Consider the following 21,962-nt stretch of genomic DNA (forward strand, 5'->3'; position numbering starts at 1 on the left):
GCAGATTCACACCTGCTTTTCCTCCGCGACGCCTTTACTCTTTGTGTGTTTTCGCCCGCAATTTTCTATTGTTGTTTTTACCACCTCGTGCTTACCTCAGCTACATCACACCCCTGCGCGCGCTTGTGTTTGCGTCTGTCGATCTCACTACCTTCCTTTTTCTCTTTTTTTTTGCTTTAGTGTTGTCTTATCCCCACTCTCGCACGTGTTTCTACCGCTCTTCTTCTCGTTTAACGTTTTGTTCCACTCTGCTGTGGAGCTGGGTCGCTCTCCCTACACGTCCCTCTCGGCCCACCTATCTGCGTGTGCGTTCACACTAATCCATCTATACAAGCTCACCTGTTACCACTACTACCACACGAGATACAAACCTTTTACCCCTTTGGCTCTCTCTCCTTTTCTCTGTAGTGCCGCTGCTTCTTCGATTCATCTCTTCCCCCGCTTTCACTTTATGCAGCGGTGGGTCTGCCTGTGCCTTCTCTCGTTTTCTCATCCCCTCCACCTGACTCCACCCCCTCCCCCTCCCCCTCCCCCCTCTCCGTCTTCCTGCTGCCGTTGTGTGTTTGTTTTTTCACCTCTGACGTCCCTCGAACGCGCATTGAAAGCCAGAAAATGAGGAAGAATATTTCCCTCAAGGAGTTTTCAACGACGCCGACAGTTTCGTACATGCTTAGCAAGGATGGCCACAACGTCGCTGCCGCAGCAGGTACTCAGGACTGTTCAATGAATCCGCCGCCGCAGCCCCTTCTCGCGGAGCGTCCGAAGCAGCAGCAGCCCGCGCCGGACGGGGATGACGCCATGTACGAGATGGAATAGTGACACTCCCAATAGTAAGGCGAGGCGATGCACGCTAAGAACGGCGCGTGGCCCACCGTCGACACAAGAGATGGCGTTGTCAGCCTTGCCGATGTGTGTATGCGTGTGTGTGTGTGTGTGCAAGTATGTACATGCTTGAGCATGTTAAAGCACCACTCTGCGAGGTTAGAGTGTCTCCCAAAGCAGCTAAACTGTGGTTGGGCGAGGGGCGGACAAAGTGAGTCACCGGTGATTACGTTTATATCAGAAAGGATTGTGTGCTGGGCCATATGGGGGCACATAAATCGAACTGGAGCGTTTTCCCTTCATCCTCCTGTTTTATGCCGCTTTGCAACTCAATTTGTCTCCGGTAAAGTGTGGTAAAGCCTCGTCGCCCTCCAAAGACGACGCCCCCTCCCCCCCCCCCCCACACACACAACGGTTTGCGAAAAAAAAAGCGAAACATTGCACAAGTGGAATACCAGCTTTTGCCGGCAAGGCAGCTTGACCAGCTGAGTCTCCAGCGGTTCGAGAAGAAGCCGCACTGAGCATGACAGGTGGCGCGGCTGCCGCTGAGGTGGCCCTCAAACACCACACGGCGGAGCTCTTCCGCACCACAACTCTGCAGACGACCAGAAAGGGGAAACAGGACGATGCCCTGCGCACCGCGGCAACTCAAACAGAGGTGCGGAGAACGGCGGAGGCTGGCGAAGAAGGCAAGCGGCCGGTTGACTCCTTTCCTGGCCGTCGGCGGGGGGCCTGGCAAAGACGCAGGCGACACAGCCGCTGGGCACGGTGCTTCGTGAGCAACACGCGGCGCTCTACAGCGAGGCGATTCCCTCCCCAACAATGACTCGAGCGGCAGGCGGGCGGGTGAGGGGGGGCGCGCCTGTCTGCCAGGGCGGTGCATCTACTCGGACAGACCCGCACATGTCAGCACGGTGACGTGACCAGCGGTATCACCAGCGGTTCGAGCGGGCCACTTGCGATGGTTGAGAGCTGCAGCTGATGCCAAGCACCCTGCTGAGCTTCGACCTGGCGAAGGCGGTCATTTCTACCTGGGCGTGCGAGCGGCAGGGGCGTGAGAGTGAAAGCGGCCAACCGCCTCAAGAGCCCCTGTGTGGGTAAAAGGGGGTGATGGGCCCACTCAACCCTCCCCTGCACGCGAGCGAGACAGACCAATGCGATTGACCGATGTCGCCGGAGCTCTGAGCAGCGAGCGCCGCGAGGAGGTTGGGGCGAGAAACCAAGACGCACCCGTGTGCCCCGCTGCACCTCGAGGAGACGAAGACACCTCACAAGGAGCTCTCGGGAACCCAGCCGGGCGCCACACTCGTCCTGAAGCTGGCGTGGCACTCCGCACGAAGGATGGGGCAATATCCGGGGGTTCGGAGAACTTGCCGGCGACTTCTGTGTGCGCTTCTCACGACTCGCCATGGAAACGGTGCGAAGCTCCGCGGGCTGTATGCGACAGGGGCATGGTTGCCGTGAGAGGACGTGCTGCTGCTGCTGCTGCTGAAGCGGATGAAGTGTCGACGTCCACCGCAGCGCCTCTTTGCGGACGTGACGCGCTGGTACAGACGTGCGCCCGCCTGACCGGTTCAGCGGAGTCCAGCCGCAAGGGCGGGCTGCGGACCCGCTGACACGAAGCATGAGTACCTCACAGCGAATCACTCGGCACACGCAGAGCCCCGAGCGGCGATGCCGTGTCTGCAGTCCCTGCTGTCAGAGGGGCTGGTGGGCGCCAGAGACCGGACACTGCGTATCACACCGGCCACGGGTCACTCTGCAATCGTGGCAGCCCAGGGGACGCACCACGGCTTCGGCGGAGTCGGAAGAGGCCACTGGCTTAACTGGCCGCCCTCGCACACAAGAAGTCTCTACTTCTCAGAAGGGGCGTAGATGTGGTGCTCTTTTACATTGCAATACAGCAAAGCTTGGTGAATGGCCTGCCGCGCAGCTTCGCCAAGGACTGCAGGCACCACTCGAGGTGCCACGCGCTGCCCCGCCGACGACGCGGCATTGCCTTTACTCGGGCCTGAGAAGTCTCCGCTATGCGAGCAGGCACTTGAATGGCCGTCCCCCGCTCCTCGCAAGGCGGTCTGTCACCCGCCAGGCCTCCCTCAGCTTTTGTTTTTCTTTGCAGGGCTCAGCGCGGGATCGCTGACTTCAAGCGCAACTGTGGAGGAAGAGCCGCTGTGGGGCCTTCTAGGCCGGTGCTGAGCCCTTTTCCGCTACGCCCCCGCACCGCAATCCTACGGATCCAACGCAACGTGACCCCGCCGTCCTCGTGTTGGGAAGCACCCCTGCGAGGAACCCAAGGATATCTTCCCTCAGTCCCCCTGCTCACACCAGCGCTGAGAGCACCAGCAACTTGTGACGCACACAACACTGGATGCGATACAAAGTGAAGCAATCATACTGTCATACGCAGAGACCGGCTGCGGATGGACGCCACCTGGTCCTGGCCAAATGTCTGCTAGAAGGATAAGTCAGACATGCAAGCGCAGCGAAATTGATTCTCGTAAGTGTGGAGGAGTGCGGAAGTAGCACATACGATTACCAGGAGCGTCTGGGCTTGTACATCACGCTCTTTTTACCTCTATCCTCTTCTCTACCCCGCTGAGCAGCAAAGGCCGCACTTTTTCGGACAGCTGCAAACCTCGTGGTAAAAGGTTTGTCACGCGGAGGCGACAAGAACGTGCTTCCCCCGTTTCTTTTTCGTGTTTTGCAAGAGCTCCGGCGATGAAGTAGAGCCCAGAGAGATCGCGCTTACACTTTACTGGGGGAGTTTTTACTAACTGGTAGGTGGTAAAGCGTCGAGATCAGGATCATTTTTTCAGGGATCAGGGCAGGGTCGCGGAATACAATCTCACGAGCCAACAAGTCCCCTTCTAGCTTGCGTGACCTCTTGCGCGTATCCTCTCCTTCACTGGCACAACATTGAACCTGCAGCGCGCACCTCTCGCTCGGGGCAGTTTCTTCCCTTCTTTCCCCTCCTTTGCCCACGATACACCGACTCAACGAGAAGAGCTCTGTTCATCTCGTTACCAGCCGTCTCCCAACAAAGATTACCGAAGCTAAAACATCTCGGACACCAGAGTCGGTAACCGACGAATGCAAACGTTGTCTCTCGCACTCCTTGAGAGGTAACGGGGCAGATTACCCAGCGGTGGAACTGAAGGCAGAGAAGGAGGACGATTCTGACGGCCCTCTCAGCGCCGAGGCAACCCGAAGCAGGCATGGCAAGCGTGACGTACCTCATGGAGGAGAGACGTATGCGCAAGCACCAGTTACAAGTCTACCCGTGGATGCAGGTGCCGATCAAGGCTGAGGCACTTTGGGGAGGAAGGGAACAGCAACGCATCAAATGTCTGCACCTCGCGAAGAGCCAGAGGAGAGGAGAGTTCCATGAGTCTCGCCCGGCAAGGCCATTTGACTCCCGTGGCGGTGAGGCTGAGCTAGTGCGTGCTCTTCTCAAATGACCTGAACGAGGCAAGCTACGCACTGATGCACAGGATCCTCCACTTCAGAACTGATGATGCCATCAAAACGCATCATTGGCTTGCGGCCAGCCTCTGGGACAGGGGGGCACGGTGGCTTCCCGCGGTGAGCGAGTTGCCAGACTGCAGTACCCTCTTTTCTCCGCAAAGTGGCGCGAGCTCAGCGCATCCCCTCTTGGAGGCTGAGGTGAAGGCAGCAAGTGGCGGCCTGGTTGGCGGTGCGGGGAGTCCCGTGGCAGGGCTTCACAAGAAGCTGAAGGTCGACGCATTGCTTGGTGACGGATACATATTCCTGTTCACGACGCCCAAGGGAACCAAGCGGGCGTGGCAGACATGGACGTGATGGGGAGACACCTCGAACGCTCTCGCATCTGCCTCGGTTGGCAGTGTGAATCGCCAGACCAAAGGCTCTGAGGACAAACATGCGGCAAGGCCAATTCATGCCACGCCTGCGGTGGTGGTTACTTCAGAGTGCTACGGTAATAGGGATCGTGACAGGGGTAGATTCGTCGGAGGCAGTGCCGAGGAGCAGCAAAGAGAGCCCATGGGAGAGGAGCAGCACCAGCAGCGACAGCCCTCAAGAGAAAGCGGAGGCAGGGCCGCCCGTCAGGTTGCCAGGAGTGGGACAGCACAGGTGCAGGCCAATGGTAAATGCGCACAGGGAGGTGGCGTATCACACGGGAAGAGGACAATCCACGAGCCGGATTGGTCTTCTCCATCAGTACATGTCAACGCCACTCCATTCCAAGTACGTATGCATGGCCTTGAGAATTTCGATACAACTGCCTCTGGCAGTTGCCAAGTGTATGGCACCACATCTCTTCGGCGGTGGCTGCGGGCTCTTCATATGGGTCAGTGTACTCGCAGACGTGCTTAGCGACGCGATACGACAGCCCCACACCGCACCATCCCCTTTGGACCTGTTCGTCCACGAGGTCGCCACAAGGAAGCCCGGAAAGAGAGATTGTTCGCTATGCGACTGAGAGTTCATCACCACTACAGCTGTATCCGACTGCGGCACTCGGCTAGAACGCGCAGAAGTGCTGACTGTGGGGCTCAAGGCCGTACTGCCACCGAAGGAAAAGTGAGCCAAATGAGAAGTGGGCAGGACGGACTGTGCGAGTGCGCCCGAGAGCGAGCCGTTTGACGACGCGCAGCCAGCAGGAAGCGCACTTTTTTTTTTCCTCACTCTTCTCCGCGTAGCCAAGGGGAGACGAAGTTGGGGCCAGCGCTGCAAGTCGGGGGTCAACGATAAGGATGGCACTTACTGCTGCACCTTCCGGCTCTCTCTCGCTTTCCCGGCTCTCCCCCCCCGCACTGCACTCACCCCCCCCTGAAGGGCTTGGCTTTTGCTATGAGGCTCTCGTGTGAGTTTCACCTCTTTTCGCATAGCCAACCAAAGGGCGCTTCCCCGCACAGAAGCACGCGTGGACAGATTAGTGGGGCTGGGAAGAGGCTGACATGGGGTGACAACGACCCTGAACCGTACCCTTCACTTGCCTGTCTCCCACGGGCCACCATGAGCGGCTGGCCAATGCTGCGGCGCAGATGTTTGGAAGGAGAGTGGGGACGACTGGGTAGGCGCAGTGCTTGCTTTACATCTGCCCAGTCACATTCATCCCGCGGACGACCACCTTTCCGCTTTTTTTTGAGATCCCTTTCTCCCTTTGTAAATGTTGCTACCTCACGCATATACCCACCGTTTACTACCCCCCACCCCCACCTCGTCGCCACTTCGTGATTCGCGGCAAGTGCTGGCCTCCGCCTCCCCCATTCCCCTCTGCCCCCCACCACCTCTCTACCGCATCCACTTTTCGCAACCACGTCTCTCTCTCTCTCTAAATGTGTGTCTTCGGTGTTTCTAAGTAACGCCAGACTTTCGAAACCGGAAGAAGTACAGGTCGGGTGTCCGCCCGAGTCTCTCTTTCTTTCGGTGAGTTGGTAGCTGTCATGAGTCGCAATCAGAACCGCAAGGGTGGCAGCAAGCGTGGCCGCTCAGATGAGTGGATCACCGATGCACGCTACCCGGCGGATCTGCAGAACAAGGCATTTGAGGCATACTACAAGGACAACGTTATCCCTGCATCAGAATGGAAGGCATTTATGTCCTGCCTGCAGACGGGGTTGCCCATGTCAATCCGGTTCAACTGCGCAGTACCGCAGGTGAACGCCGTAGACACGTTCATCACGCAGTACCTCTCTGAAGTCTTCGAGAGTAAGCGCATCCCGTTCTTCCCAGCGCAGCGAGCGATTCAGTTTGGTGTCAGCCGTGGCGACCTAAAGCGTAAGCGGGTGAACCGAACGCTGAAGAAGATAATCTCTGCGATGAACGAAGGAGGCTACCTGACACGACAGGAGACCGTCAGCATGTTGCCTCCTCTCCTGCTGCAGGTGGAGCCTGGGATGCGGGTGCTGGATATGTGCGCCGCGCCGGGCAGCAAGACGTCACAGATCCTCGAGTACCTTCTCTCCGGCAACGCCGAGAGGGGAGTCGTGGTAGCGAACGACGTTAACGTGTCTCGCTTGGACGTCCTCCACCATCAAACAAATCGTGCCGCTGGCGCACATCTCCACGTCATTATCACAAACGCAGACGCTACGCGCTTCCCACTGTTGCCGCCTGCGGAGCGCTTTGATCGCGTCCTGTGCGACGTGATGTGCTCCGGCGATGGAACACTGCGCAAGTCAATCGATATGTGGCCTCGCTGGGACGCGCTCCAGGGGGCCAACCTACACCACTCCCAGATACTCGTGCTTCTGCGAGGTATGGCGTCCTGCAAGTCGGGTGGAATAGTAGTGTACTCGACGTGCAGCCTCAACCCCGTCGAAGACGAGGCAGTCGTGTCTGCCTGTCTGGCTCAGACGAAGGGGACCTTCGAGCTGATGGACCCCACGCCACTGCTTCCAGGTCTATGCGCTTCGCCTGGTATGACTTCGTGGACCGTCACCACACGGGATCTTACCACAGTGCTGCGCACTCATGAAGATGCGAAGACATTCATGATGGCCCAGACGGCTCGCCGTACTTTCCAGTACGCACCGAGCATGTTTGCCAACACCGAGCTGCTTGCTGAGCAGCACATTGAGCGCACCCGTCGCATCCTGCCCCACTCGCAGGACACGGGCGGCTTCTTTGTCGCGGCGCTGCGCTGCATCGTGGCGGTGCCGGAGGATGCACGGCCGAGGGCTGAGTCCATCTTAGATGCAAATGGGACGCCGGCGCTCATGAAGCCCCTCTCGGATGGTATGCGAGCTACCGTGCAGAAGGCGCTCATGCTGCCTGACACGTTCCCCTATGACCACCTCATCGTACGCAACGAGGAGGCGCGCAACCAGAAGGTGTACCTGGCGAACCCGGACGCCATTTTGCTAAGCCAGAAGCTGGGCTGTCGCATCGTGCAGGTCGGCTCGAAGGTGTTCGAGTCAGTGGTGAAGTACCGAAACGACACGCTGCGCTTCTGCCCAGACGGCGTGGCTGACCTCGTGCCTTTTTTGCCCTCCAACTTCCTTGTCCCGGTGACGCCGTTGCTGCTGCTCGAGCTGACTGCAGAGACGCCAATGTCGTATACCGACTTTAGCACCAAGACGGGACAGCTCACCGAGGAGCTGCCACCGAGCTTTGTTCTCACCACCTCTTGGCCTGTTGGGGGGCCAATCTACGTAGCTGCAGAGAGGTCCACGAAACTGGGCAAGGTTGTTGCTCATGTGGCGGACTGGCAAGTGACAGTGTGCAAGCTGGCGCTGAACCTCCCGCTGGTGGAGTCCGTCGAGGAGGGGCAAGAGGACAGTGATGCGACCAGAAAGGATGCCGCCGTGCCGGCAACAGATGCGGCAGCGCAGTAAAAATGTGGCTAATGCGAGAGCAGCAGCAGCAGCAGCAGGGGGGGGGGAGGAGGCATCTTCATCCGCTTCGCTCTTTTACCCCTATTCCCTTGCCCTATGTAGGCACGCATCCGTTCGCCTGCACATATCGGTGCTGTTAGCCGCAGCAGACAGGTGTGGAGGGGAGGCGGAGGTGACGTGACGGCCGTGCGTTTGAGTGTTGTGACAGACAATGCCGAAGGGATAGTAGGCGGTATGGGCAATGCACACACCGGGGAGGAGGGCGCGGATGGACTTCGTGCAGAAGGCTGCCAATCCCATGATGAGAAGAAGCGCAGGAATGACTTGGCTGAGAGGAAAAAGCACACGCAATGCTGGAGAAGAGGAATCAAGTGCGCGTCCGCATGTGTAGGTGCGTTAATGACGAAGTGACTGTCGAGTGAGGACCTAGAGGGAGGAGGGAGGAGGAGGGGAGGGGGTGAAGGCCCTAATCGAAGGAAAGGCCCAGGAGGAGGAGGGGGGAGGAGGGAGGAGGAGGGAGGCACCGATACAAATGCAGTCGAACATTCCGGTCTCCTAATGCCAGGCGTGCCTCTTTCATGTACCCCCCTCCCCTTGCATTGTTTGCTTTGATGGACGACCCGAGTATGCTCCAGCCTGCACTTTCTCCAGCCTCTCCTCTCTGCTCTCGTCGCCCAATCACAATGTGCAGTGCAGGTCGTCTCTGTTCTTCATTGTCTCCCTTCCGTGTATCTCGTTGCGCACGAACACGCCTTTTCTCATGGGTGTCAGAGGTGGTCCAGCTGGGGTCTAGCCGCACGTCGTCGCCCCCTTTTTATTCTGGAGAGGGGGCTGCCGGAGTGTGTATGTGTGTTGGTTTGCGGGGCATTTGCTCTTCCTCAGATCTACGGTGTGATGTACGAGTAAGGAACCGCTCAGCGCGCGAAGGCGCTCGCCGTTTCAACGACCCATTAAGCCGAAAACGAAAAGATGCACCAGCTGTGAGGCTTAGCACATGACGTGGTTTCTTGTGGAGACCCATACACACCCACCCACATATCCTTGGGCGACGATCGCATGGAACGAGCAAGGTCGATCGAGGCGGCGCGTGGATGGGTGGCGAGGGGAGGTCAGTCATGTAATTGGGTGCTTATGCTCGATGGCCTGTTCTCTCGACTCTAAAAGCATCGGTGGAAATATGAGATGAAACGGAAAAGGCACCGGTGCACGCTACAGCCGCATCCTGACTCTTCCTGTGCAGTCACGTTCTTGAGGAAACATGCAAATAAAGCAGAGAAAAGCGAATGCCGCTGCTGGTCTTACCGGCGCACACGCCCACACAAGAAGGGAGGGAGGGAGAGTTGCTGTCCTCACCCCCTTTTTTTGTTCGTGGCGGAAGAGGAAGCGAAAACAAAAGAAGCCCACGTTTGTAGCTCTGTGCTACGGATGTGCGTGTGTCTGAGTAGATAGTGTACACCGCGCAATCTCTCACCGTAGTCTTTCATCTTGACCCCTCCCTTTTTGCCTCTCCCTCCCTCCCTCTCTCCCCCCTCGTTCACTCGCTGTCCACGTCGCTCCTCTCTCTGTGGACTCGCGCGATTTTGCGCTAGCTCCCGAAAAGCACTGTGGGTGTGCGAGCGCGTCTGGGTCAGTGCGTGTGCATGTGTGTGTGTCTTGTGCCACTCATAGGCACCACCAGCATCACCGGTTTTCACACGGTCAGCCCTCATTTCCCTGGCTTGCATGTTCTGCTCGCCTGACACCTCTTATAGAGCTCACTGTGCGCCGCCTATTCGTTCTCCAGAGGAATTAGCGGTGTTGCACAGTCAGCAGAGTGCGCAGGCCTAACCACCCTTTCGCGCTCCCCTTCTCCCCATCTCCACAACATTGTTCTGTCCGCTGCTTTATCCTACGGTGCCGCGGCACTAGTGACGGCGTCCGCTCACTCATTCCCTAAAAGAAGGTGTGTGTGGCGGACCCCCCCCCCCACCGAACCTGGAGGGGACAAGGTGCCTAAAGAACAGGAGACGCTTTGCTTCCCAGTTTCTCTCTCGGTGTCTCTCAGTGTGCTGTCTCAGCCATAGAGCTTCGGCTCACTTCTTTTGTTTTGTCTCCTCTTCACGCTTCGAAACCGCCGTGCAACTCTTTATTGGGCTGTCCGGCTGCGTGGCACTGCCTTAACGGAAAAGGAGGAAACGAAAGGTGGTGTGATTGCCGATAAAGTGTGTGAAAAGTACAGCGCAGTGCGAGAGACGACACGCTCTGCTCCTTCTCCTCCGTTACAGCGCCCTCGTCGTTTTTAGTTATTCTCCGCTCTCTCACCGCCCTCTCCCCCTTTTCCCCGACTACTTTGTCATTTTAATTTCTATTCGTCTACGGCGTGTGCGTGTGTGTGTCTGAGCGGCAGGTGTCCTCGTTGGTGTGCGCGTGTGTGTGTCTGTCATTGTGTGTGTGTGTGTGTGTGTGTTCGTTTTCCCTCTCTTTTTTATTCTTCTACGGGGAGAGGACGTTTGTTTGTGCTCTCTTTTGCCATCCCTCGCCCCTGCACATAGTCTTCTCCTGCATTCGCTCTCGCTCTGTGTGCTGGTGCTCCTCAGTCTGACTATCGCTCTCTCAATATCCCTTCACCATGGCGGCAGCGGCAACCACGACAAGCACCACCACGACGCGGGCGTTGGATGAATTCCACAGCGGTAATGTTGAGGCGGCGCAGTTCATACTCGAGGAGGCGGCCAAGTCAGAGCATAACGTAAATGAACTTTTGTCAATCCACTGCCTGCGCGCTACCTTGGCCGCAATGAAGGGTAGCATGGACGTTACGTCCATTACTGCGCAGCTCGCACCTGGGGAGCCGGTGCGGCTCCCCGTACAGAGCTACCTAGAGGGCGTTGCCGCGATGGCGCGTGGCGATCTGGCCACGGCGCGAAGACGTCTGGAGACGGCGGTGGAGCGGTGCGAGGGTTTTGGCGCCGCATTGGTGTGTCTTGCTGCCGTGTACTACCTTACCAGCCAGTACGAGAAGAGCTATGCGCAGTACTGCTACACACTGAAGATGTTCGGGTCTGACGAGGCGCCGTCCGTGGTGCGGGTAGGAATGGGTTTGTGTGCCTTCCGGCTCCAGCGGCTCGTGGATGCCCGCCGCATCCTCGAGCGCGCCATCGAGGTGCATCCCGATGATGAGCTCGCGTGGCTAGGCTTACTAGCGGTCTACATTGACCTTCGCATGCTGCCCCAGATCCACACGGCCGTGGTGCGGCTCAAGCATTTGATGCCTCAGAACACGACGGTCCTGCTGAAAGTGTGCGACTTAGCCTACTTCCGCTCCTTGGAGGCCGGACGACTGAAGAGCTCCATGGTGCGGTTGCGTAGTCTGCTGCGGTATGTGCGGCAGAGGGCTTCACCTGAGGAAATGGCGCTGGTGGACTTCCACGAGGGTCGACTGCTGCTCGTCTGCGGCGAGGTGGCAGCGGCGCAGCCACTTCTCGAATCTGCCGTGCGCGCCAACCCGAACCTCTTAGCTGCCCGTATCCACTACGCCCGTCTGCTGATGTACGCCAACCGCCACGCTGACGCGGAGACGCTGCTGATGGAGGTAAACAGGACGTGGCCGAACGAGAAAGAAGTGTTGCAGATGCTTGCCATTCTTGCAACGCGAGCGGGCCGCCACAGCGAGGCCCTTCGCTACAGTCACACCCTGACGATGACGGTGGCTCAAGGCGACGTGAACTCGTGGGCATTGGCGGCCGTGTGTTCTCGCCTCGACACAGAGCACTGCAAGCGGATCTGCGCGCACGTGCGTGCCGTTCAGCGGGAGCTGAACCTGCCGTCTAGCTGGAAGCTAAGTGCCAACCTCGCCATCCTCTCAGGAGATGTGGAAGCGATGCAGGGTATCGTGGACACGGAGCTGGGAGCGGCCTTTCTCATGTCCAACATCGCCGTGGATATCTCCTATGTACCGCTCTTGTACAACCTGGCGTTGTTGCTTGAGAAGCGGGAGCCGGCACGCGCGCGGCAGCTTTATGTGTACCTTGTCAAGCACTGCAGTACCTTTGCTGCACCGTACTACCGCCTTCACTTCCTGGCGAAGGAGGCAGGTCAGCTGCAGCAGGCGGTGGCGTGGCTGCAGTGGCTGTTGAAAGTGCACCCGATGGAAGCCACGGCCCAGACATGCATGGCGCAGCTCTACATGGAAAGGTCGAACGTGAAGGAGGCTCTCGCTATCTTCAAGAAGGTGAACGCCTCCGAGTTGCAGCTGCCTGTAGCACTCGCTGTCGGTTCCACCTCTCTCCAGGCGTGCCAGCAATCCTCTTCGCAGTGGCCGAAGCTGCTCGCCTCGGCGCGCTCTTTTTACCGAGATGTTCTTGCCAAGGATCCCCGCAACATTCTCGCGGCCCACGGCTACGCGTGCTGCGACGGGCTCGAGCGTCGCGGAGACGCTGCTGAGGCGATGCTAAATAGTGTGAGCGAAGTGACTTCCCTTTCCACCGTGTCGACGAGCAACGTCGATGCCCACCGCGCCAACGTGAAGATGCTCAGCCACGGCTACAAGCAGGCCGCGGACTACTTCGCGCGCATGCCGACACGCACATCCGAGCAGGACGCGATGTACTCGTTCTGCATGGCCACCGAAGGTCGGTACACAGAGGCCCTAGAGCTGATGCACACCGCCACTCTGAAGGCCCCGAGTGGGGATCCGATGCTGGTGTACAATACTGCCTTGCTGCATTTCATGGCCTTTGTTGACGGACTGAAGGGCACACGCGCCCTTACAGCGGCGCAGGGTGAGGCGCTTCTTGCCCACCTGGAGTCTGGGCGGCGGGGCGCCACTCTCCTGGAGAGCATAAAGGGCAAGTACGAGTTGATGAGCCGCGCCAAGCGCTACCTGCGCTCCATAAGCGCCTACTGCGAGCGCCACTGTGCCACCGTGCACGCGCTTGTGGAGGCTGGCCAGCAACGGGCGAAAGAGCTAGCGCTGTCGGAGGAGGGATGGAGGCGCGTGTTTGCGTCACACAAGGCGGAGCAGCAGCGCCGGCAAGAGGAGGAGGAGTTAGCGGAGCACCACAAGGCGGAGGAGCGCAAGCTGGCGGAGGCAGACGTGTACGCGCGCTTTCGTCTAAGTCGCATTCAGCAGCCGGCGGCGCTGCTAAATGCGGATTTGCTAGCCGCGACGCTGGCGGATGCCATGCAGGACACGATGCCAGAAGAGGGGCAGTCAATGGCGTTGGGTGAAGAGGAGGGCGAGTTACCGTGATGCGCTCCTGCCTCTATTCGTGCTGCTCTTTTATTTTGTTCTCTTGTTTGTAGTGCCTCTCTGCCTTCGTGGTGAGTTCAGGTGTTGCCCATTGTGTGTGTGTGTGTGCGTGTGCGTGTGTATATACGTTTACTCGGGTACTGCACACAGTGTTTCTACGCCTCATCCATTGCTGCTGCCACTGTTGCTTTCGTTGAGAGTCGTGGGTGCGTAGTGGCGTCGACGTCATAGGCGGCCCCTCTTTGATCAGGGGCGCGGGTGGAAACTCGCTTGTGCTCATTGTGCGAGGCCCGTCGAAGAAGTGGCCGGTGCGACGCAGGTGAGTGCCGACACCGCAGCGAGTTGAGGCGAACAGGCTGGCAAAACGAAAAGGAAAGACGTGCGAGCTGCAGCTGCCGAGTGGGAGATGGCGGGGGAGGGGCCTGCGCAGGCGTGCCGGTCTGAAGAGCGATGAGACATGATGCACTGCGGCTCATTTGTGTTGCTGTATACGTTGGCTGTGTGTGCGCGTATCTTCGCTCTCTCGTCGTCGTCTGCGTGTGTCTCTGCGCTTCCTTTGTTTTCGAGCCAGCGCGTTGTCTTCCTTCACTTTCTTTTTCTGTATTTCTTAACTCTCATCAGGGATCGGTACCCAACCAAGTCGTGCCAGCCCCACCTGTCGCTTTTGCTTGAACGAGTGTGGGTGGGTAAGCGAGTCTGCGTTTCAACACCCCTCCCCTCCCCTACTCTTCCCCTTCCCCAAGGCGGTACTCTACTCACAAGAGGTGTACGCGTACGTCTCTCTTTCTATGTGCTAACCATCGCACCTTTAACCCTTCCCCATACCTTCATCCATGGTTTGACCCCAGTCCGCTGCCCTTCCCAGGTGGACCTCTTATGCGTGACCTCAGCGCCAATGTGCCTCTTCTGAAGCCTGGAAGCTGTATGCTGTGCACCACCTTCTCTTCTCTGGTCAGCATGCGAGGGACAAGGAAGCTGCTGAGCTGCGTGAAGGGCCATTTTGTTGTTGCGCGCTCCCAGTCTGCTATCTCTGTAGCGTGCAAACACACCCACTATGGTTCATGTCAGTCGACTCCTGTCAGCGATGCTAACAACTCAGAAAGTTTTTCCTCGCTCTCTACCTCTTTCACCATTTTTCTCATGTGAGTGCCTCTTTCTACACCTATTCCCTCTCTAGCCCTTTCTCACTTGCTTGCTCTTGTCTTCTGACTCTACTCGTTGGTTACCTGCAGCCGCTAACATGACGGACACAAGCGCCTATGGTGGTCTCTTCCAAGACCCGTCGTATCTCTCCTCTGACCCGGACCCGAGAAAGACAGACCCCTACGACAAGAAGGATGCCATTCCATCGAGGTACTTGGGCAAGAGCATGACAGTCGGCGGCCGCGTACCGCCCGGCCAGCACCCTGATGCGTACTTCGACAAGAAATTCCTCACTCTCGCCTCCTCGGAGCAGAATGGCGGTAAGCCGGTGGGCTATGACGAGAACAAGTGGTGCACTACCGCCAAGAAGCAGACCAAGAAGCCCATCTCCGACAAAGAGTTCCGCTACTCATCGTACCCAGAGAGGAGCACCGGCCCTGGCAGCTACTACGGCTGCTTTCAGAGCCGCCCGTACGAGTACATGACGGAGCCGTGGGACGATGGGAAGTCCAAGAAGAGAAGAGCTGCAAAACCAAAGGAAGAGGAGGAGCCGACACACCTGCCTAACATCAAGACGAACCCCGCCAAGAAGGGCACGTACGGCTACACCGGACTGCTGCTGAGCAACCCCATTTACAACGACAACTGGAAGGATGAGCACGCCGCGGCGGAGGCAGAGAGGGCACGCAAGGAGCGTAAGCAAGGGCCCGCACCAAAGGCCCTGGGACCGCCGTTTCACATTCCCGGTGTGAGCCACTCCTACATCGACGAGATGCCGAATACAGGTGTCTCTGGGGTGTATGCGGCCTACGAGGCACCGGCTGATAGCGCTGCGACCAAGAACCGCAAGGCCAAGAAAGAAACTAGGGCTGTCCCTACCCTAGTCCACGAGCGCGCCTTCTGCGGGTATGCCAACCGGATCGGCGAGCAGGGTTGTCTGAACCCGTTCCCCAACGTGTGGGTGCACCCCGATGAGATGCAGCTGTCGAAGAGCGCGCAGCGCAAACAGGCGCAGGAGGAGGCGGGTCGGCCCCCCAAAGGGGCCGGTGTATGGAGACCAAACTCCTTCGAGAAGACGTCTGTAGTGTCCTCGTGCCTTCGTCGGTTCTACTGAGCAACTCGATTTGTGTCATCGTGATGGCCAGCGAAAGTCTTCCTCCACTCAGTCCTGTTTTGTGCGTGTGAATGTGTGTGTCCTCTTGTTTGCAGCGCTGCATCTTCTCTCTCGCCCTCGCGGAGAGAGGTGAGCAGCGATCTTCTTTTCCTTTTCGAGTTTTGTGGACCGTACATAGGCGAATTTGACGGGGGAGGGGGCGGGCGAGGAACACACCATGCCGTCTCGCTCCACGTTACTGACGCGCTCATCATGGAATCATTGCCTCCCAGCATTCTGCTCTTTCCTGTTGACATTGCGGGAACAACCAGGCTTTCTCTCTCTCTCCCTCGTTCACTCCTTCTTGTTCTTTCTTTCTTCTCGGTAAACGGGCACGTGGCGCTCCTGGAAAGGGGTGCAGGCGGAGCTGCGTATGCCCCCCTCCCCTCCCACAACTCTTTCGCTGTTGCTGTTTTTTTCCTTCATAGCGCACCAATTACTCTTCGCTCTTGTTGAGTTTTATCACTCATATTGTGTGTATGTACACTAACCTCCTCTCCATCCGTGTGAGCAGAAGGGAGGGGACCTTTCGAAGTTATCTGCCTCGAACGACTTACCCCTTTACCCTATTTTCGGACCCTTCTGCATATACAGGGGAGAGTTCAGGAGAGGCGAGACTGAAAGGAGAGGAGAGGAGAGGAGGGGAGGGAGGGGGCACCTACTGCGATGCCGTTTTGCCTTTTTCTTCCTTTTTGCGTCGTATGCGTTCTCATGGGCGTCCAGCAGCACACCCTCTCCGTAAACTTCACTCATCTCTCCACCTCCGCACCGCACCGATGACACCTCCTCCTGTCTCCCTTCCTTTTATTTGTTTCGGTTTGCTATTGTACATGTATGTTGTGTGGACACCCTTACTCCTTTCGCTTCCGTGCCCCCGACTTTCCTTCCTCAACGTGGTTTCCTCTTCCCTCAAACTCTCCGCTGGTGTGGTGTACGCCTCCTCCTCGTACCCGATGTCTCCGTTGGCGGAAATCACAAAGGAAGCGACAACACGCAATAAGCGAAAGCAGCTCGTTTTCGTTTGACTCTTCTCTCAACGCATTCTGTCTCTCTCCTTTCACTTGCCCCTTTGCTGTCGGCCTGGTTCGCAGTCATTCACACTAAAGTGACCTGAGGACGAAAGGTAATATAGATCTACGACCAAACCTCGCGCATGTTGGCGCCAATCGTGAGACTCTGCAATTAACGTTAGGGATCGCTCACCACGCCTTGGCTTCCCCTCTTTTTCTTAACTTTCCCTCTCTTTTCCAATTTCTCTCTTCGAATTCCTCGCTTACCTACCCACACCTTGCTTGTGTGTGTCTGTGCATGTGATGATGATGATTATGTGTGTGCGTGTGTGCCCCTTTTTATTGCCTTTGCCATGGGCCTCTTACCTCTATCGCTTCTCGCCTTGTGCTTTGACTGGACTGTCTGCGTTGCATGCGAGATGTTACTCATCCACACATTACACACATACATACACACGCACGTAGAGGCTCACGTCTGCCTGCAAAGGGCTTTCTTTTCTGATCTCCGCTCTTTTTTTGTTTTCTTTTCTGGCGTTCTCGTGCTGTTAAGTACCGCCTCAATTAAGCTCCTCTCGCTCTACCTTCATACACGTCCTCGAGCACAGCACCACAACTCTGCGCGCGTTACCCACACACTTTGGTTGTTTATACACACAAACGTACCCCACACACGATCAGAGCTTTTCTTTCTTACGAATCTATACTCTCCCTCCCCGCCCCCCCACCCAACGCACATCGGCACCCTCGCTTCGACAGGAGACGCGTCCCGCAGTTCATAAGCTCCGCGATTCACGACAGGAAAAAGGCGTGCTTCCTATTTTACGCACGCAGAAATGGCGCAGGTAGCAGACGTGTCGCGGGCGCTGGAGAATGAGTTGTTCCGCAGCAAGTACCGCCGCATCAAGTTGATCGGCAAAGGCAGCTTCGGTGAGGCAGTGCTCGTCCGCTCGAAGTCGGATGGCAAGCGCTACGTGGCCAAGGCAATCGACTCTGCCTCGATGACGTCCAAGGAACGGCGTGATGTGCAGAATGAGATTCGCATTCTAGCCGCCGTTGACCACCCCAATATCATTCGCTACCACGAGCACTTCGAAGATGACAGCCTCATCTTCATTATCATGGAATACGCCGACGGCGGTGACTTGAGCTCACGTATAAAGGAGGCAAAGAATCAGGACGTGCCTCAGCCCTTCGACCCGAATTTGGCGATGTTCTGGTTTCTGCAAATTTGTATGGCGCTCAAGTACCTGCACGACAACCACATCCTTCACCGAGACCTCAAGACTGCCAACATATTCCTCACCTCCAAGAACGTGGTGAAACTCGGCGACTTCGGTATTTCTACAGTTCTGCAGAACACGATGGCATGTGCTAAGACGGTGTGCGGGACCCCCTACTACTTCTCGCCCGAGCTCTGCCAAAGCAAGCCATACAACAACAAGAGTGATGTGTGGGCCCTCGGTGTCGTCTTCTACGAGACACTCACCCTGCACCGCCCCTTCAATGCCAAGACGCTGAAGGATTTGCTTAAAAAGATCTTAGCGGGTTGCTACGACCCAATCCCCACCACGATTCCGGTAGAGATGCGCTCGCTGTGCGCCAGCCTACTGCAGGTGAACTATATGCAGCGTCCCAGCATCAACCGCATCTTGGAGAGCTCCTACGTGCAAGGCACCCTGCGCAGCTTCAGTGATGACTTGGCCCGCCAGGTGGAGAAGGACCGCAACGAATTCGAAGCGAAGCAGCTTAGCGAGCGCGAGAACCCGGCTCACCCACCCCAGCCGAAGGAAGGAGCGACAAAGGTGACACAGGCGCCGGCGAAACCACAGCTCAGCGAGCGTGAACAGATGGCGATGCTGCGCGGCATGGACCGCGAGAAGATGAAGGCAATGCTGGCGAAGCAGGCAGCTGAGGAAAAGTCTATGCCGATAACCACAGCGGCACCAGAGGAGGTGTGTCATTCCGACGTAGATGATGACGGCGACTACATTGAGCAGAAGAGGGCCATTGTGAAACAAAGCAAGGACATTGTCGGCAAGTCAAACCTTGGCGGGCACCCAGAGGAGTTCGGCGATGGTCCCATCGGCAGTGCCCCACAGATGGAGACGATCACGATGTCGAACGGACAAACGGTCTTGGCCTCCGGCGCACGTTGCCATCTGGAGAAGGAGATGGGCGCTGAGCTGCTGGATCGCGCTGTTGAGATTTACAACACTGGTATGATGAACGGTCTCTCCAACGCGGAAATGCAGCGCGAACTTAACGAACTCGTAGGAGTGAAGTTTGCGCACCACTCAAACGCCATCACGAAGCTGGCGGTCTGGGAAGGAAAGCAGAAGGTCATTGGCGCCTAGGGAAAGGCAGCCACGCGCGAGCCTTGTTCGTGCCGCCGTGAGTGCGCTGTGAAACCGCTGGAAATGAGGAGGTCTGAGGGCAGAAGGATGGCGCTTGTTTCGTTGTCTCTTTGCTGGGCGTTTCGGGTGTTGCCGCGTGTGAAGGTCCACTGTGGTCGCAAATGCAGCTCCGGTTTCACGCGCTGTGCGGACGTGAGCCGAAAAAGAAGTGTTCCCATACATTTCTTCTTTACACAACCGCACACAGCTGTCGGGGCAGGGGGTGGTAGCTGTACTGGCGCTGGTGTTGGTGGGCTCTTCTCAGTGACAACGTATCGTGCTGATCTTGCTGCTTTTCCTTTCGTGCCCTTTTTTGGTTCTTTCAGCATTCTTCTCCGCAATGCCTTCGTCTTCGCTGTTGCCGCCTCTTGTCCCCCTTTTTCATGTTTGCAAGCGCATCGTGGTGAACTTTCCCTTCCTGGTTCTCGTCGACCCTCGCCCTCCGGCACCTCGTTGCCCCATCCTCCCCTCCTCAGTTCCTTGTGGTTTCCCTCTCTCTCCTATTTTCTCTCTGTGTTTGCTTGCCCCCCGCTCCCTCCCCATCTCCGTGCATGTGATGGCATGTATGTCATCACTTGCCCACAGCTACCTCTTTTTCCTCGCTCCCTGCTAGCAGTCGCCGAGCCAACGCCACCGGTCTCCGTAGATGGGAGAGAGCAGTTCGCGAAGGGCACAGGGGGGGAGACAAGTAAAGAGCAGAAGAAAGGAGAGACGCAAACCAAGCAGGGAAGTGCACACGACACAAACGCGAAAACGAAGGGACTTCAGCGATGCCGCTCCCCACCATTCGCACACTGTTTTAGGTGTACGGTTAGTAGTGCGAAGACGGGACTCAAGAATCGTACGAAGCAAATACATTTTTTTTTCTTTCCCCTTTTTATTCTTAGAGACACAGCAGCAGCAACACGTAGCCATCGTAAAGCAATACGGGAAGATGAGCATGTCTTCCCAGCCGTAGCACACTTGAAATGTCGTCTCTCCCTCTCTCACCCCTCCCGAACGTGCACACCAACGCGCCGTGACATACACCAACGGCTGCCATGAGAGAGATGGAAAAGGGATTGTGCAGGCTAATCTCAAACCACCCCTGCAGGCACGCCGCCATCCCCCATTATGTACCTTTTCCACTCAATTTAAACACGAATGAATAGACAGAGGTGCGTATTCACTTTTTTTATACACTTAGCGATGGCGCGTAATGGAGTGAAGACTGCCACAACGAGGTGTGGGGTCATATTGTCTCTATTGTTTCTGTGTCTCATCGCTTTCCTATCGCCCCTCTCTTCTTTGTCTCCTTTGTTCTTGCGTCTCTCTCCCCCTGTTCCTCCTGTCGTTTCCTCCCCCCAGTTGATGCGATTTTTGGCGGAGTGGGTTGAAGGTTTAGGGTGGTGTTCAGCGAACACGTGCCCACCTCTATGTTTTGCGGGCTCTGTGAATGTGTCTGGGGATGACGATGGGTCGGTTGGAGGGCAGGGCTGGGGACAGGGGTAGGGGGAGAGAGGATGTGGCGGAGTGCTTTACGCTGCTTGTTTTCGTTGACGGGAGGGGAAGCGGCAACTGCGTCGTTGAAGAATGTCACTCTCCCATTTCTCACCCGTCTTCACTTCCCCACCCACCCACCCACTCCCAGCGCATGCGGTGTTCTGTTTCGTTCTTTCTTTCTTTGGTCCTCTTTACCTCCTCTGCACCCACACGCTCTTCGTGGGTGGCACGCGTCCGCAACACACACACACACACGCACACGCGTCCGAAAACAGGCGCCCATTGAGTAGACACGTACGCGTATGCGTGTGTTGCGTATCTTTTTTTTTCGTTTTCCATCCCTTTACTCCTTATTTTTCATTGGTGGGCACGTGTGTGCGTGTGTGCCCTTTGTACATGCGCCTTTTCCCTTCGTCTCCCCCTTTTTTTCGCCAGCGTCAAACGCCACCGGTGCGTGCATGAATGGACTTGCGCAACAGCGAAGGAAACACACAAACAAAAAAAAATAAACGTACAAAATGTGAAGCCAAACCCAAACGAAAGGGACGAACAGGTGTGGGCCAGGGGGGAAGGGGAGGGGGGGAGGGAGGTTGCACTGCCGCATGAAAATGAAGGACGAGCGAGTCGCGACAGTGGAGGAACCGACTGCGTTTTCTCCCTCTTTCTCCTTTTCTATCTTTTTTTTTCTTCTGCTGTCTTCTACCTCTTCTAGACTGGTGCGCCTCGTTTGGAGGCTCGAGTAGCCCGCTTCCCTCTCTCTGTTTTCCCCCAAATGCAAAGGCGGGTTTGCCGCTTCGGCCCTTACAAAAGGATTGTGACACGTCAGTCTCGCGGAGCCGTTGCGGACCGCCTCCTTCTTCTATTTCTTTCTGTCTTTAAAGCGACTCGTGCCCCATGCTTCTACATGTTCGCGTACAGACCAACCATCAAGAAAGCGACAGCTGCCCATCTTTGCGGATGTACACGTGCTTTCCACCTGCCGCCGTCCACGCCACCGCCTTCGGTGCTTGTTTCTTTCCCCCTGGTGGGTGCCACTCGGCCCTCTTTCCTTCCTCGTTTTCTTCCGCCACACATATCCGCCTCTTGTCTCGCTCCCCTCCCCCCTCTCTGCCTCTACAACGAATGCTCTCGGTGACGATAGGAAAACGATAGTAACGACGATAAAGGTGGCAGCGTTGTGCTTTTTTTCTACACGGCTGCACGCGTGAGCTCCTCCATTCAAAGTAATCCTTTTCTCTTCATCCTTCCTCCACGTCACGTCTGCAGCGGAGCTGCTGTACGTAGGGAGGCCTCCTTGCTGTGGTGCTGCTCATTTGAAACTCGTGGGTTTGTCAGTGCTCACCGTGGACGAGACAAGCCGGGGCCTCCAAACCCCCCCCCCCCCCCCCCACCACCACCACACACGCTCAA

The 21,962-nt window shown here is 57.1% G+C and overlaps 5 protein-coding genes across 5 annotated transcripts; all 5 read left to right on the top strand.

Annotated features, from left to right (window-relative positions):
• Window positions 1-612: 612 nt before the first annotated feature.
• On the top strand, window positions 613-816 carry LPMP_292540 (hypothetical protein; the record flags this gene model as incomplete). Its single annotated transcript, XM_010702556.1, has 1 exon — window positions 613-816. One exon carries the CDS (start codon window positions 613-615, stop codon window positions 814-816), a length of 204 nt encoding a protein of 67 aa, XP_010700858.1.
• Window positions 817-6,248: 5,432 nt separating this feature from the next.
• Window positions 6,249-8,141, top strand: LPMP_292550 (tRNA methyltransferase, putative; the record flags this gene model as incomplete). Its single annotated transcript, XM_010702557.1, has 1 exon — window positions 6,249-8,141. One exon carries the CDS (start codon window positions 6,249-6,251, stop codon window positions 8,139-8,141), a length of 1,893 nt encoding a protein of 630 aa, XP_010700859.1.
• Window positions 8,142-10,749: 2,608 nt separating this feature from the next.
• Window positions 10,750-13,371, top strand: LPMP_292560 (RNA polymerase-associated protein CTR9, putative; the record flags this gene model as incomplete). The annotated part of the gene is made up of 1 exon (XM_010702558.1): window positions 10,750-13,371. The coding sequence occupies one exon, from the start codon at window positions 10,750-10,752 to the stop codon at window positions 13,369-13,371; it is 2,622 nt and encodes an 873-aa protein (XP_010700860.1).
• A 1,240-nt stretch (window positions 13,372-14,611) lies between these two features.
• On the top strand, window positions 14,612-15,628 carry LPMP_292570 (hypothetical protein; the record flags this gene model as incomplete). Its single annotated transcript, XM_010702559.1, has 1 exon — window positions 14,612-15,628. One exon carries the CDS (start codon window positions 14,612-14,614, stop codon window positions 15,626-15,628), a length of 1,017 nt encoding a protein of 338 aa, XP_010700861.1.
• Window positions 15,629-17,510: 1,882 nt separating this feature from the next.
• Window positions 17,511-19,031, top strand: LPMP_292580 (serine/threonine-protein kinase, putative; the record flags this gene model as incomplete). The annotated part of the gene is made up of 1 exon (XM_010702560.1): window positions 17,511-19,031. One exon carries the CDS (start codon window positions 17,511-17,513, stop codon window positions 19,029-19,031), a length of 1,521 nt encoding a protein of 506 aa, XP_010700862.1.
• Window positions 19,032-21,962: the final 2,931 nt, after the last annotated feature.

The sequence above is a fragment of the Leishmania panamensis genome, assembly GCF_000755165.1.
Source record: "Leishmania panamensis strain MHOM/PA/94/PSC-1 chromosome 29 sequence".
Taxonomy (NCBI): Eukaryota; Euglenozoa; class Kinetoplastea; order Trypanosomatida; family Trypanosomatidae; genus Leishmania; species Leishmania panamensis.